General features: G+C 54.5%; 2 protein-coding genes across 5 annotated transcripts in view; one reads left to right on the plus strand and one right to left on the minus strand.

Moving 5' to 3' along the window:
• Positions 1–6,540: 6,540 nt before the first annotated feature.
• On the minus strand, positions 6,541–15,723 carry NCDN (neurochondrin). Of its 4 annotated transcripts, XM_055254703.2 has the most exons (8): positions 15,498–15,723; positions 15,160–15,227; positions 14,054–14,194; positions 12,021–12,989; positions 10,682–10,923; positions 9,889–10,113; positions 9,400–9,542; positions 6,541–8,077 (listed from the first exon to the last, which is right to left on the minus strand). In XM_055254703.2, exons 2-8 carry the CDS (start codon positions 15,190–15,192, stop codon positions 7,641–7,643), a joined length of 2,190 nt encoding a protein of 729 aa, XP_055110678.1. In that variant the 5' UTR covers positions 15,193–15,227; positions 15,498–15,723; the 3' UTR covers positions 6,541–7,640. The 4 variants fall into 4 exon arrangements, with proteins under 4 accessions (XP_055110678.1, XP_055110677.1, XP_055110679.1 ...); XM_055254702.2 differs by having other exon boundaries at positions 15,160–15,723; XM_055254704.1 differs by lacking the exon at positions 15,160–15,227 and having other exon boundaries at positions 15,498–15,607.
• The window catches only part of KIAA0319L (KIAA0319 like), a 124,793-nt gene continuing 124,593 nt past the window's right edge, over positions 15,702–15,901 (plus strand). Inside the window, exon 1 of the mRNA XM_055254698.2 lies at positions 15,702–15,831. The gene's annotated coding sequence lies outside the window, so the exon portion shown is untranslated. The remainder of the gene's footprint in view (positions 15,832–15,901) is intronic.

The following is a 15,901-nucleotide window of genomic DNA, read 5'->3' on the forward strand; positions in this document are numbered from 1 at the left end:
CCTCAGCTTCCTCAGTCAAATAGGTATCAATCCTTTCTCTAAGCACCTCAAGAGACTTTGGACGAGGTGGGCAATCGGGAACGTGGAAGAAGTTTGTGAGCTGAAGACTCAAGCCTATCTGCTCATGTGCACACAAGTGGCAGTGCGTGTGTGTAGGGGGGTCTACCATCACAGTCTCTCCTGAATGGTTCTGGATCAAAATCCCTCGAAGGTGCCCACTTCGCTCAGGCTTCCTGGGCTGAAAACTTCCAACGCCAAGCCAGGCTCTGAGGGAGTTGGAGACACAAGCTGGCCAGACAGAGAGAGACTTGCCTGGGATGGGTTTGGGTATGAGCTCCACCTGACGAGGGGCCAAGATATTTCTGAAGCCACAGGGTTCTGGGCTGATTGAGGGTGGGCATGAGATACCCAGAGACTGTTGAGTGACAGTGTGTAACTGACTAGCATGGATGCCGTGTGATTGTTACACTAACATGCGCAGGCTACATGTTCCTGTGTTACCACGGCAGGCACTCCCTGGCTGTCAAGCAAGTTCCAGTCTCTATAGTCACTCTCTCTTTCTCCCCAAACCCAACCCTCCCCTCCTGAGAAGCAGAGACAGGGATTAAAGATGGATAAATGAGAGGAATGCTAAGGAGAACGGGAATTAAGAAAGCAGAAGAGGCCGGGCGCGGTGGCTCACGCTTGTAATCCCAGCACTTTGGGGGGCCGAGCCGGGCGGATCACGAGGTCAGGAGATCGAGACCACGGTGAAACCCCGTCTCTACTAAAAATACAAAAAATTAGCCGGGCGTGGTGGCGGGCGCCTGTAGTCCCAGCTACTCGGAGAGGCTGAGGCAGGAGAATGGCGTGAACCCGGGAGGCGGAGCTTGCAGTGAGCGGAGATGGCGCCACTGCACTCCAGCCTGGGTGACAGAGCGAGACTCCGTCTCAAAAAAAAAAAAAAAAAAAAAAAAAGAAAGCAGAAGAAAGATGTTTTTAAAAGCAAGATATGCAGACCAGGGCAAAGTAGAAATAATCACAGTAGACTTATTACAGAATGTGCCAGCCTCTGTGCAAAGTGCTTCCCAAATATTGGGTTATTTAACCCTCACAGCAGCTCTATGAAAGAGATACCCATATCATCCCCATTTTCAGGGGAAGGGTGAGGCATGGAGAGGTTAAATGGCTTGCCCAAGGTCAAGCAGCTAAGTGGCAGAGTTGGGGTGATCTGCCCCTGGCCTCTCTCTGCTCAGAATCACTATTCTCTACTGCCTCAGACTCCGGGGCTTGGATTTAGTCCTGACTCTGGCTGACTGTGTGATCCTAGCTACATCCTGTTTCCGCTGTGATCTCGTTTCTGCAACTTCGACAACACCAATAAAAAAGTAGGGGAAGGCAGAGAAGACTAGTTTTTTTTTAGGTCCCTTTTTAAGTACTAAATGAGAAGATTAAGGTAAAATTATTGATATAGAAGAGAAGGTGATAGTGACACCATTAACTCATGGAATATATGCTTCCAAGTGGGTATCCCAGAAGGCACATGGCAGGTGCAGAGCTCGGGGCTGGATGATCTCAGCCTGGGGAGTGGTGGGGAAAGAAGGAGGCTAGAAGTCAAGGATTCATCATTAAGAACTTTCTGAAGTCTGGAACCACCAGCGAGGGTGGTGGATGAAGCAGAATTGGGAAGCTCTGCAACTTTCCTGCCCGAGATGGGTCAGAGATCAGGAGTGTGTTTGTGTGTGTATCTATATATGAGGAAGTCTGTGGCAACGCCCTGTTCCACCCTCCCTCAACCCCAGCCACGGGGCATCAGAAGTCAAGCTCCAGGACAGGTGTCAGTGCATGAATAGAAATTGGTGAACTCCTTTGGGAGAAGTCTAGGAGCCGCAAAGGAGATGATGCCTGTGCCCAGCTGCAGGGATGCCCCTGCTCTCTCCAGCAGCTTGGGAAGGCCAGAATGACGGGATGTGCTGCCTGTCTGTGGCTTCCTTGGGTTTCCTCAATCTACTTCCTACACCTTTGATAGCCCCTTTCTGCCTCATTGTCCTACTCCGACCATTTCTGTCTTCTTTTCTGTTTCTGTTTTCACCTACATGCTTCATGTCAGTAATTCTTTCTGAGAGCAGAGAAGCTTCTCTTTTTCTTCCTACACTCTTCTTGAGTGAGCTCATCCCCTCTCAAGTCTTTTTTTTTTTTTTTTTTTTTTTTGATAACAGAGTCTCACTCTGTTGCTTGGGCTGGAGTGCAGTGGCACAGTCTTGGCTCACTGCAACCTCCACCTCCTGGGTTCAAGCGATTCTCATGCCTCAGTTTCCTGAGTAACTGGGATTACAGGGGCCCACCACCACACCTGGCTAACTTTTGTATTTTTAATAGAGACAGGGTTTCACCACGTCAGCCAGGCTGATCTCGAACTCCTGACCTCAAGTGATCACTCGCCTCAGTCTCCCGAAGTGCCGGGATTACAGGCATGAGCCACCACGCCCGGCCCAAGTCTTTAATGACTACCTGTCTGCTGTTATCTCCCAATCGTGTTATCTCTGGCCTGGATCACTAGTGAGAGATCCAGACCCATAGACACAGCTGCCAGCTGCGTATTTTCTCCAGACATCTCATTGCAGCCATCTGAAATTTTCCAAGTCCAACATTGAACTCAACATCTCCTCTATCCCCACCACCAACCCCAACCTGCTTCTCCTCCTTTGCTCTGTAGTTTCATAAATGACACCACTCTCTTTCAAGTTCAAAACTTGCTAGTCATCCCAGAAGAGCCTAGGACCTTTCCTTAACCCCCACAAGCTAATCCTTATGGAGTGTTGCCATCTCTAACCCTTAAACATCCACCCACAGAAGGTATGTGGTGGAGAATTGAGGCAGGTATCCCAGAGGGCACATGGCACCCTGTCTCAGCACCTTAAACTACCTTACTCTTACTCATAGACCAGTGGCTCTCAAAGTGTGGTCCCTTGAGCCCAGGAGTTTGAGACCAGCCTGGGCAACACAGCCAAAGAGTGGTTCCTGGACCAGCATCACCAACAATATCTGGGAGCTTGCTAGAAGTCCCAATTCTTGGATCCCACTCATGACCTTCTGAGTCAGTAACTCCGGGGGAGGAGCCCAGCAACCTGTGTTATTAATAAGTCCTTAAGGTGACTCAGAGGCACACTAAAGTTTGAGAACCACTATCTAGGCCATTGCAACAACTAACTGGTCTCCTGACTTTATTCATATCTCTTCTGATCCATTTCCAACTTCCACAAGAGTGACTGGACCATGTTACCTCCCTACTGAAAACTTTCCTAGGGCTCCCCATGACCCATCTTCGGGGGAAAAAAAATTTCAAACATTCTAATGAGCATTCCAGACTCTGCAGTTGTGACTTTCTTTTCCTCTTTCAGGAACTGCTTCGCAAGATTAAAAGAGAAACAGAAAATGTATCTAGCGCTGTGCTTGGTGCATGGCAGGTAATCGATGAATGCTTATTAAATACTGTAAATGATAAACAAATCAATGGATGATGTTATGAATCCCATTGGCCTATTAAGGGATCCTTTAGGAAGGCTCTATGTGAACATGATCCTGGGTATCTACATACAGAACCCAGGTATAATCTGAAGAGATCATCTGATAAATGAGTGATTTTGATTATGGCTACTGGGGAGAGGGATGTTCTCCATGGTCTGCTGCTGCTTTGAGGCTCCTAAAACATCATAGTCCCATGATTTCAGACTCAGGACTACTTTTCAGTGCCAAGGGACTCCTCACTCTTGAGGCATGGAGGTGGAGATTTCTGGTTGTCTGCTCCCTGGGACACATGCACACATGTGAAGGCCTGGGGTGCAGTGGGGTACACATGCAGACAGCCTTGGGAACATGGGGCACACAACTTGCACAGAGACACTCATGGGAAACACAAGTACACATGGGGCAGAGGACATATATTGATAAGCATACATAGGAACATAGGACATATATTGACATACAGGGTTGCACATTCAAACATACATGGACTCCCATTTGGCACACTTGGCATACTGCTCTTCTCTAAGGCTCCTTCTCTTTTCAAAAAGTGAGCTTGCATTTGGATTTTATGTTAAGAAAAAACTCTGATCTGCCTCATTTATTGTTGACACAGCCACCCTCATCCTCCCAGCCTGTGATCACCTCTTGCTCCCGGCCAGGCCGAGTGTTGGCAGGGTAGGGAAATCTGGCACAAGGAGATACCAAGGCGCCATCTCGTGGTTAGATCTCACAACTGCAGCTCAGATCTCCCTTTTCCCCACTCCGCCGAAATACCAAGAGCAAGCCAGAACTCTCTGACCATACCTCATTTAAGCACAGAACTCTGTCTGCCTTGTATTAGGAAGCTTTGCAGGGTTTGACTTCTCCACTGTGGGAGGGAGAGCACCCTGACAGCAGGGACCATGGGTGGCTGTCACTTTCTTTGGGACCTTTCTCTTCTCTTTTCACTTCCCCAGATGATCTCAGTTCCTCCCATGACTTTAGGGACCTTCTATACTGACAGCTCCCAAATCTGTCACTCGCCCAGACTCTCCCTGAGCTCCAGACCACAGAAAGCAACTACCCCTTGGATATTCCATGAGCAGCACAAATTCGCCATTTACCAAGCTGAGTTGTGTATGGTATGCACAAATCTGTCTGTGTCCCAGTGTTCCCAGTGACAATGAATGCCCCATTATCCACTCAGTCTCTCAGATCAGGAATCTGGGAGTCATCCTTGGTTCTACCCGCCCTTCTTTTTACCCCTCTTCACTTCCAGTTAATCACCAAGTCCTATTAACTCCTACCTATATCTTCTCCAGCCTCATTGCCACTGGCTTAGTTCAGACTTAGCACCTCCCCTCTGAGCTCTCCGGCTCAGCCATTCCTTTTGCGGTGCATCATCTTCCCAAAATGCAAACTGCTAAAAAATGTGCAGTCTAGCCAGGGATGGTGGCTCATGCCTACAATCCCAGCACTTTGGGAGGCTGAGGCAGAAGGATTACTTGAGGCCATGAGTTTCGAGATCAGGCTGGGCAACAGAGTGAGACCCTGTTTCTAAAAAAAACAAAACTGCAATTTGATCTCTCAGCATGATTCTACGTCTAAGCTTCTGAGCACAGCACAGTAGGATCTGGTCCATGCCTGCTGGTTCAACCTCATCTTCCACCACTCCACACTTCACACTCTATACACCATGGAATGAGAAACTACTCGCAGTTCTCAAGCTTGCATGCCTTCAGACCTTGCTGTTCCTTTTCGTGTCTGCCTGGCAAGCCCCTCCTCACCCTGAAGTCTCAGAGCACATAGTTGCTGTAAGTTTTCCTGTAATTGTTTGGCCAGTCTGAGGGGCTCTCATACTCCAGCCACACTGTGTTTGGACCTACATAGAAGCCACTGCTTACACTATTTTTTTTTTTTTTTTTTTTTTTTTTTGAGACAGGATCTCACCCTGTCTTCCAGGCTGGAATGCAGTGGTGTGATCATAGCTCACTATAACCTCAAACCCCTGGGCTCAAGAGATCCTCTCGTCTCAGTCTCGGGAGTAGCAGGGACTACAGGCACAAGGCACCATGCCCGGCTAATTGTTTTTCTTTTGTAGAGATGGGGTCTCACTGTGTTGCCCAGGCTGATCTTGAATTCCTGGGCTCAAGTGATCCTCCCACCTCAGACTCCCAAAGTATTGGGATTACAGGCGTTAGCCACCACACCTAGCCTCTATGTCTTTTCATATTTACCCCAGAGAATCCATGCTAAGAAGATGGCTTTCAGTACATCCAGTCAATAAACAAATATTCCTGTCTATGCATAGCCAACCACAGGTGGGCATGTAGGCTATGCTCAGCACATGCTTATAGGTTTGAGGGCCTAGGTGAAGGAGGTTGCAGAGGGTATGGGTCTGGGGCCTGTCTGGCTCTAACCTCACAGCTTTGGCTCAGGACTGGTGAAGTACCCATAGTGGGTACTTGGCTCATCTGCTGAAGCTCGCAGGCCCTCTGGCTTCTCATTTGGCATACAGGATCAACAGCTGGTAACCTGGAAGCTACATTTGGACTGCATGTTTTGTTGGATCAGTAGTTATTTAATTAAAGATAGTTACTGACATTCAAAAGTTGGGTTTCACATACAAATTAGGACTTCCGACTTCTTTAAAAATGGGAGGATATGGCAGGGCCACTTGGCAGCAACCCAGTGACATGGGGGGCGGGGTGGAGTGCTTCATCTGTACTTGAGAGCATCAGAGCCCCCACAAGGCCTGGCCACGTCAACATGAGTTTGGCAACCTGCTGTACAAGTGAAAGATGTGGGCTGGGGAGTCGGACGGCCTGTGTGGAGTCCTGGCTCTGGCACTGACTAGCGGCAACACCTTGAGCCAATCACTCATCCGTGCCAAAGTTGCTGTGTCTGTAAAATCAGAACCCTTCAGAGGATTCTTGGAAGGGCTGAATGAGGTAAGACTCATGATGTGTTTAGCAGGGCGTGTTCCGCACCTGGTAGCTATGAACTGATGGAGCCTGGAAGGGAGAGAGCAGGTGCAGGGCAGACCACGCAGGAGGCTTCTTGTCACCAATGAACATTTATTGAGTGTCCACATGTGCACAGCTTTGAACTTGGCGATCACAGAACGCACTGGGGGAGGGAAGTGGGGAGGGAAGCAAGGGATCAAGTGTGTGTGTGTGTGTGTGCGCGGTCCCCCTGGGTTTATAAGAAAGGTAGTCCCTGCTGGAGCCGCCAGTCGCGTCTCTGCAGAGAGGAGTCATAGCAGGGGTGGGAGTTAAAGCCAGGCACCACGGTGGCAGGGGGGTGCAATCACTGGGGAAACATGCGGATTCTGGGGAAGTGTCCCTCCTGTTCCTGGCTCCAGCCAGGCCAGATGGCACCAGGGGAACAGGAATCAGATGCTCAGGTGTCCAAGCAGGGATAAGGACAGGCAAAATAAATAATCCCCCAACCCCCATCGTCACTCTGCTGCAACACGACACAAAGGTTTAAAGATCTGGGCCCAAAGACTCCTGGGTCCCTTCAAGCAAGCTCAGGTGGAAGGAGGTTTCCCCACCCCCACACCAGGCCTGTCTGCCCCAGGTTGCCCTAGGATGGGGGCAGTTCAGACTCTGGGTCACTGAAGTTGATAGGAAGAACTGCGATATCAATGGCCTAAGCCTGCTCTCTGCCCAAGGGAGCCAAGGGCAAGAGCCAAAGGGCCAATTTAAAGGACGTGGACCTGGGGGGCCAGAGGAGGCACCACAGCCGAGGGGAGCCCACGCCCTGGCCGGCAGGGCACATGGGCTGAGGCAGTCTCCTCCTGCCAGCCCTGTCCTACCCTGGAGCCTCCCTCCTGCAGGGGAGCCAGACGTCGGGCACAATGACACCTAGTGCCCCCCTCCCTGGGGGCTGCTCCAACCTTCCCCGGCCTGGCGGGGACAACCACGTTGATTTCCAAGCCGATCCCTGCCCCCATGGGGGCCTGAGGGGCGGAACGCAGTGCCTTACACTTGAGGGGTGGGCACCATGCCCTTGCCCTCAGAAAAGCCAGAAAGCTGGGGTGTTTTGCGGGGGAAGGCTGGGGAGGCGGGGGCCAGTTTGGGGGCTTCAGGGAAGATGCCTCCTCCCTCCTTCCCTCTCTGCCCGCCCCTGGGTCTGTCCCCAGTGGACACCCCTCAGGGCTCTGACAGGCACTGCTCCAAGGCAGCCATGCGGTAGTGGCTGGCCGTCTCCTCGCCCGCCTGCAGCCTCATGGCCTCCCGGCACAGCCGGTTGGCCCGCGCCAACTCCACCAGGACACCCTGATAGGCAGCCACCATCTCGGGCTTGACAGAGTTGGGGCTGACACTGCCTAGCAGCTGGAGCAGCTCCTGTGGCCAGCGGGAGCGCAGGGCAGCGGGGGCCAGCCAGGGCAGCAGCGGCACACAGCCAGTGAAGGCCTGCATGCCCAGGAACCAGAGCTCCTGCAGGTCGGCCCAGATGCCCTCATACTCAGGGGACAGGGCTAGCACTGCCTGGTCTGAGCCCGGGGTGGCCCGCGCCACGTGGGACTGCGATAGGAAGAGGATGGCAGCTGCGAAGAACCCTCGGGATGCTGGTGTTCCCTGAAGAGCTGCAAGGTAACGGAAGGAGTGGGGGCATGAATCGGACAGGCCAGCTGCTGTGCCAGACCCTTCCCTAGCCCTCTGTGTAGACACATGCAGGAGCCAGGGCACAGCCTGGAATCAGACTGCCTGCATTCAAACCCTGCCTTACATGCTCACTGTGTGACCTTGGATAATTAACTTTTCTGGGTCTGTTTCTTTACTTGTAAAATGGACCAGTAGTGCTCATCTCAGAAATTTGTTGTGAGAATTAAATGTGATCATCTTGGTACACTCAACCACCAAGACCTCTACTGGCACAGGAGGTGGGGGTGAGTCACAGGGTCAGATGGGAGAGAGAACCAACCCCTCAGGGTTCTGGACACAGAGCTCAGACACAGGTTAAGGGAGTTTCACCATTTGATCCTTGGGCCAGAAGAGGGCGCCAGAGAGGAACATGAGCAAGTGACCCTGCTTTGCTTACGGGCTGTTCAGGGGGTGACCCTCACACTGCAGGTGCTCTCCAGGAAGCTGTCAACCTAACCTGGTGGTATTTGAGGGTGAGCCAGAACTGGGACCATGAAATTGGGGGCTGTAGAGATGCAGCCTGGGACGGAGAGTGCAGAGTGGGCTCCTGGTGTACAGGGATGTGCACCCCTTCCCATGACTGGGTACCCTGCTGGGAACCCCTCAAAAGGAACACAGAGGCAGTGGAGGGTACGGGCACGTTACGCCCTGTTCCCAGGCATCTGCTCAGCTCCTCCAACCTGACAGATGGGGCACAGGGAACAGGCAGGGACAGAGGGACCCAAGCAGACACCCACGGCCAAAGTGGGAGACACAGAGGGCTGCCAGGGGCTGGAGGGGACGTCCCTCCCCCTGCAAACAGCCAGAGTGAGGCAGAGCGAGGGAGAAGGTGTGCATAGAGGGACACCAAGTGCTGAAGCCTGTCACTGACGGGGGTGAGGTACCGAGCAGAGCAGAGAAAAACATCAATGGAAGGAAGTCAGGTTTCTGACTCAAGGCCTGGGTGGGGGCGGCTCCACCTTGAAAACACTGGATTCAGATTCCTCTGGCTGCCAGGGATTCCAGGTGCCTATGCCTGTGCCTGTGAGCAGGTCTGTACTTAACACCCACCAGACTTTGCCTTAAAAGTCTTCAGAAGAAAGAGAATGTTAGCATTTTGGGAAGAACGGTGGGGGTGGGGGATGGAGATACACTGCAAAGATTTCCTCTTGCTTAGAAAATGCTGCAAAACCATCTTCTGAAAATGGTGACTTTTGCCCCAAACACAGGAGGTCCACCCAGGTCTTCTGCCCTCACCCATTAGGACTGGATCCCCAGTTCTTACCTGGAGAGGTGCTAAGGAGCCGGGCCATGAGGAGCCCCAGGGTGGCCACATTAGCAGCCAAAAGCAGCCTTCCCTGTTGCTGCACTAGGGCTGGTAGCGAAGTCATGAGGGTGTTCATGAGAGATGTGAAGCAGGCGTCACGCCTGGAAAAGAAAGGGGGGAAGGATGGAGGTAGGTAGGGGTCTAGTACAGCCAAATCAAGCCCTTGGCAAGAAATTAGGCACTAGGGTGAATAATTAACTTTGGGTCCCAAACATAGCATCTGGAGGGCAGAGATTGGAGCAAGCAGACATGCTGAGATAGTACCTGGGGGTTCCAGACATGCCGAATCCTTCTGTGGGGCTGGCTATGTCTACTCTGAGACCCCCATGCTACCACTAACAAATCCATGGGCATGGGGGGGCAAAGTAGGAGACTGAGAATTGAGGCAATTGGGCAGCCTCCTTTGCCTCCTCCGGCCTCCTCCCCCACCTCTCCCGAGCCCCTCACTTGATCAGCCCCGGTGCGGTGACCACGAGGTTGAGGAAGATGTGGCAGCAGGTCTGCAGGCCAATCTCCACGCTGTCGGGCAGCACCGAGGTGTCGTGGCCGGGGGATGTGAGTTCCCACTGCTGCAGGAAATACTTGCACAGAAGCGAGGGGGCCCCTTCCTTGATCAGGATCTCCCGGGGCCCATCTTCAACCGTCAGGTGGCACCAGCCAGGCAGGAGGAGCCTGGGGATGTGGAAGGGACAGACGTGTGTGGGATTGGGAGAGATGAAGGCACATAGATTCCCTTTTCAGGGCACCTTGCCTAAGAGAAATGGAAGTAGGAGAGAAGGACACATCCTCGCAGGTACCACAGAAAAAGTACAAGCTTCAGAGTCGCACAACCTAGGACCAAACTTGGGCTCTGCCACAACGTGTGACTGTGGGCAAGTGACTTTAATCTCTATGAGCCTCAGTTTCCTAATCTTTCATATGTGAATGAGACTTCTGTTAGATTTACCACGTGGACCAAATGAGATCGTTTTGGTAAAGGGTATGGCAAAATACCTGGCTCGTAGTAGGTGCTCAATAAGTATAAGTTCTCTTTTAACTGAGAAATCTGGGGTTGGCAAGTGACACCTGGCAGCCGAGGAGTCCTGTGGGAATAAGCCCCCCAAAACAGAAATAACCCTAAGGGAAATCTCATGGCCCAATCAGGAAGCCTGGCACAGCTCAGTTGGTGGGGAGGGGTGTCCTTGTGTTAACGCTTTTCGGTAGAATCATCTAGCTGGACAGACTGTAACTACAGACTCACCGGAGAGCGTCTCCTGGCCAGGTGGGCCCTGGGGTGGTTGGGGAGATGGCCAGGTTGGCCACCTGCTGGGAAAGGTCATTGGCCTCCTCGGCCTCCTCGTAGAGGGTCTTGGCATAGCGGACGAGGAAGGGCAGCAGCTGGCACACCTCCTTACGCAAGGATGAGGTCTCCTCGGCCAGCCAGGCACCCAGGATCCGCACCGAGGCAAACACAAAGGGCTCCTTCTGCTTCTCTGACCCCACCTGTTGCCACAGGACCCCCTTGAGATGGAGCAGGACCAGGGACCCTCCCTGCCTTGCCAGAGGCCAGCCAGCTAGAAATAATACAACTAGAAGGAAATTCTGGCCTGTGAGCCTTTCCAAGGCAGGCCCCAACCTTTATTCTGACCCACGAACCCAGCACCCAGCATGTGGTAGGGACGCACACAAGGGACTGGCACAGAGTGAGCCAGGCCCTCCACGCACGTCTGCTGAGTGAACTGGGCCTGAGTGAATTGAGTGACCTGCCCCCGTACTTGCTGAGGCTCCGGTCACATCTCCCTAACTCCCCACCTCTGGAGTGTCTCAAGGCTAGAAGGAAATTCACAGGTCAAAAGCGAAGTGAAACACCCTTTACAGCAGCTCTGACCTGGGGCAGGAGGGCAGGTTCCTGGCTACTGTGTAACTGCTCCCAATGGTGGGAGTGAGGGGATGCTCTCTTTTGGGCTAAGTCAGAAAAAAGACATGAGCTTAGCGTGGTCCATGGAATATATGGTTGGTGAGCTCGGTGGCTGAAGCAGGCCATTAAAGAGACCAGAGTCACGACTGAATCCCTGTGGGACAGGACAGCTGGCCTCTGAGGCGGGGAGGCAGGAGGGGATGTAGGGGAGGCAGGCGAACTGATCTAGCCAGACCTCTACAGAGGCCGGGAACCAGGCAGCCCTGCTTCTCTCCCCTGCACCACTAGAAGTTCGGGTGTGTGCGTGTATAAAACAATGCTATGGAGTGAGCAGAACAGACTGCTTCAATCTTGTGTGCATGTGTTGGGGAGAGGTGTGTGGCGTGTAGTGTGTGTGTATTGGGGGGAGCGTTTGAGTGGGAGGTTACTGTGTTGTGTGTGTGCGTGTGTGTGTGTACTGTGATGTGAGTGCACATATGGTGTGTGGTATGGTGCTTGTGTGGAGGGAGGGAGAGAGAGGGAGGTTGGGCCGCACGCTACTCCTTGGAGTGCTGGCTACAGTATCAGCTTGTGTGGACATGCAGCTTCGCTGTCTCCCCATTATTCTCCTTCCCCTTGCCTCCCAGCTCCAGCACTGGCTCCCCCCATACTGGGCCCCCTCTGTGGGTCACTGCACCCTCACCTGTAGCAGATAGTGGATAACAGCCCCTATGGCCTCCTTCATGACGCTCACGAGCTGCACCTTCTGTGGCTCCTTAAGCAGTGACTGCTCACAGCGAGTGCATTCCTGGATCCCCAACTCCATGAGGGCATAGCAGGCGGTCACCACATCCTCTTTCACCTCCGTGCCCGTCTCCTCCAGTGCCAGCCGCACTTCCACGCACGCCAGATTCACCAGCAGGGCCAGGAACTTGCTCCCGGAGCTGCCCGCCGGGATCCAGTCAGAGCCGCAGGCGTGTGCCAGGCGGGCTGCCAGCTTCAGTGCAGGGTTGCGCTGCCAGGAGCTCAGCTTGCTTCCCAGGATGCGTGCCAGCCCGGCCTGCAGATCCCGGTAGCATTCAGGGGGCACGGTTGTCGGGGGCAAAAAGAGGGGCAGCAGCTGGCAGAGCTCAAACTTGCTGGCATCCTCAGCTTTCTGGAAATCCTCACTGAGGCCCCGCAACACGGCCAGCAGATCGGGCTCTGCCTCCTTCCAGCACTGTGTCTCGGCAGCCGCCAGCAGCCCCACCAGGAGTGCCAGGGCCTGGTCAAAGCCATAGCCGTGCCCCAGGTATGCCTGGCATAGGGCAGACACAGTGCCGCCAGCAATGAGGTGCCGAGGCCCTCTGGGTGTGCCTGCTACAGCTGTCAGGCACTGGTAGGTGTCATCAATCATGGAGCGGCGGGCAGCATCGTCCGGGTCCCCCCGGGCTGTGAGGAAGGTGCTAAGAATGGGAATCTTGTTCAGGACTTGGGGATGGGCGGCCAGTTCGGGGTCACTGCAGAAGCAGGCCAGCAGGGCCACGCCCAAAGCCCGCAGAACATGGTCAGGGCAGCCATCAGGCGCCTCCTTGGTGGTCAGGAGACGATTGGGGAAGGTGAAGCCGACAGCATCGAAGATCCGCCGCCGAGTTTTGGCATCTATGTCACCTGCTTTGACTGCCTTGGTCACCTATAGGGGGTATGTGCTATCATCAGGATGAAAGGAAGAAGTGGCAAAGACTGTCCCTCTCCTGCATCCCGGGGCACTGAGGACTAGCAAGATGAGGTTATGCAACAGGACTCGTCTGGGGTCATTTCATCCAGCTCCTTTTTTCTCCTTAGAGGCAGATAAATGTGACCTCTGGGATCCCTCTCATCTGTGACTGTCCCATGGAAGTGAGGTCTAGTCTTCCTCAACCATTCATTTGAGCATTTCAACACCTGGCCGGTTGAGAAGTTCTTCCTGATGTCTAAATGCCCACAACCTGGGATGCAAGGGGCTTAGAACTCAGTGGTTAAGATCTCCCAAGGATTTAAAGTCCTTCCTTAATTGCTCCCTCCAGAGAAGTCCCTGATCCATTTCTGCCACCTTCTCAGGGGAAATGGCTCCTGTGTCTCGCCGCTCCGCCTGTCAAAACATTTCACCTAAACACCTCCTCTGCTGCAGTGTGAGCCCTTCACTCCAGAGCCTTCTCCTTGTTGCCATGGCAAACAAGCAGCAGCTGTACTCCCTCCTCCCTTCACCCCCCCCACACAACCCCCCCTTCCTAGCACTGCAGCTTCTGCTCTGCTGTCCCCAGCTTGGGTTCCTCCAAAAAGGCTAAGCCCCGAACTAGCTCCCATTCCTTAACCTACCTACTGCCATCCTGGCCTTCCCCTAGGACCCTCCCCAGCCACTTCTAGGCCTGCTACTCTCTCCAGGCCCAGAACAACCATCCCCGGCCCTCAAGTACTCTGCATTAGTTACTACCTGCTGCTGTTACCCTATGAGTCAGCTCCCATCTGCTCTGGGACGCCCCAGAAAACAGACCCAGGCAGCCCCTAGTGCCACAGCCTTATTCAGTCCCATTCTCCCCTTTGCCCCCATTCTCAGGGGGAGCAAAAAAGAGCACAAAGGTAGGGGTCTTGGGCCTTCTTTGGTGCCTCCAGGGTTGCTAGCACTGCGTACATATCCTCGGGGACTCACTGACCCCATTCCTTGGGGGCCCAACCACCCAGCCCTTCCCACCTCCCAATTTTCAGCCAGTTCCTTACTAGCAGCAGGGCTGCAAACTGCTCGCTGTCATTCTTGGCCTCACGGAGGGCTCCCAGGTAGCGCTCCAGGGTGGGGTTTCGGCCTTCTGCCTGGTTCAGAGCTGGCTCGCAATCCGAGGCCATGATGCTCGCCTTGCCCAACTGTGAACACAAGAGGGACTGAGCATCCCTCTGCAGAGGAGGGACGGGGGTGGGGTGGGGGTGAGAGTGGAGGATGGAGGGAGGGAGGGATTAGCACGGAGGGAGGGGAGGAGAGGATCTGGAGGGGTGGGCTCCTCAGGACTGACCTCCCCCGGGGAAGCCCCTTTAAGGGGCTGGATCTGCAAATCCTTAGGGATAAAGAAGGGACCCTGGTCCAAGGTCACCTCCAGAAAGCGGGAAAGAAGGACCATGCATGCTGCTGCTCAGCTGGACAGCTCTCCTCACCAGTCTCCTGGGGGTGGGCGGGGGCTGGCCCCACTGCTCAGCTGTACCCCTGGCACCAGAGGCTGGGTTTTATCTCCCTCCACAGGGACACAGAGGGAGTGAGTGGTGAGGACAGACAGGGAGGAATGGAGACATACATGGGTGAAGTTCGATTATCCGGACTCAGGCTGACATGGGAGAAAAGGACACCCTAGGCTTCCTTTCCCCTCCCTTCTTCAGAGGCAGAGATACGCTTCAGAAGTGAGAATACAAGATGCTCCACAGGGAAGGCTTGGAGGCCCCTTTGGGGACCCCACCCCTCCAGCCAGGGCTCTCAGTCGCCCCCGCAGGCTCCTTGCCTCCTCTCCTTTCCCTCCCTCGGGTAGAGGCTGCAGCAGCAGCAGCAGCAGCAGCAGCAGCAGCAGCAGCAGCGGCAGCGGCAGCAGCAGCAGCGGCAGCGGCAGCGGCAGCAGCAGCAGCAGCAGCAGCAGCAGCGGCAGCAGCAGAATTAACCCCTTGCGCTCCCTCTTCTCGCCCTCCCCGTCCCGCTACCAGCCTGTGGATGCCGGCAGGGGCTGGAGAAGCAAGAGGGGGTCCTGGATAGTTCCCAGGACAACGGAGAATCCAAAAGCCGGATAATCGAAGCGGGGCTGCTGAGATGGGGAGATGAGAAGGGGAGGAGGGTTCCTGGCGGTCACCACCTGTCCCGCCGCAGCCAGGTCACAACACGACATTGATGAAGTCACGACAGGGCGGCGATGAGATCACACTTCACGATGGCGCGGTGATGTCACGGAGAGATCACGTCAAAATCACGACATGGGAGACAGCCCCCAAAGATGACAGGGCAAATTAAAAAAAAAAGATATATATTGAAAAGGGCTGTGACAAAATGGAGTCTCGACAGGGCACGATGGTGTCGCGATATGGCGCGATGGAGTCGCGATAGGGTCCCCCGGGTGTGTCGGCATCGATCAGCGCCGGCTCGGAGAGGCCCCGGCTGGGATGCAGGGGAGGGCCCGAAGGGGGCTGAGCTCACCAGGCTGCGGCCCCGAGCGGCGAAGTCTTCTCCCAGCGCGATGCTCCGGGAGCCTCGGGCCGCTGCTCACGCCGCGTTGCCCACTCCTGGCTCCAGGCTGCTGCAGCTCCACCCCCACCCCCGCACCGTTCTTGACCAATCCGCGGCTGCTTCACTCCGGGCTCTGGCCAATGGCAAGTCAGGGCGCTAAGCAGTAGGGGGTGCCGCCGTTGCCGCCATCTTGCTTGTGGGTATTGCCCGAGTCTGGGGCCTGGGGCTCGCGTGAAGGAGGCAAGGTGCAGACTGCCTCTGGAGAGCGGGCGGCGAGAGGCTGGGGGCCCAGATTCCTTCGCTTGTGCGTAGTTTTACCCGCCCAGCACTGCCCGTCCTCCCCCCTTGGGCTCGCGGCCGGCATTGCGCTTCCC

This window comes from Symphalangus syndactylus, chromosome 12 (genome assembly GCF_028878055.3).
Source record: "Symphalangus syndactylus isolate Jambi chromosome 12, NHGRI_mSymSyn1-v2.1_pri, whole genome shotgun sequence".
Lineage (NCBI taxonomy): Eukaryota > Metazoa > Chordata > Mammalia > Primates > Hylobatidae > Symphalangus > Symphalangus syndactylus.

Coding starts and splice junctions, on each gene's coding strand:
- NCDN (XM_055254703.2), bottom strand. CDS start 15,192: ATGTCGTGTTGTGACCTGGCTGCGGCGGGACAG. Junction 14,195..15,159: donor ACCTGGCTGCGGCGGGACAG/GTGGTGACCGCC, acceptor TTGTGTTCACAG/TTGGGCAAGGCGAGCATCAT. Junction 12,990..14,053: donor AGTTTGCAGCCCTGCTGCTA/GTAAGGAACTGG, acceptor TACCCCCTATAG/GTGACCAAGGCAGTCAAAGC.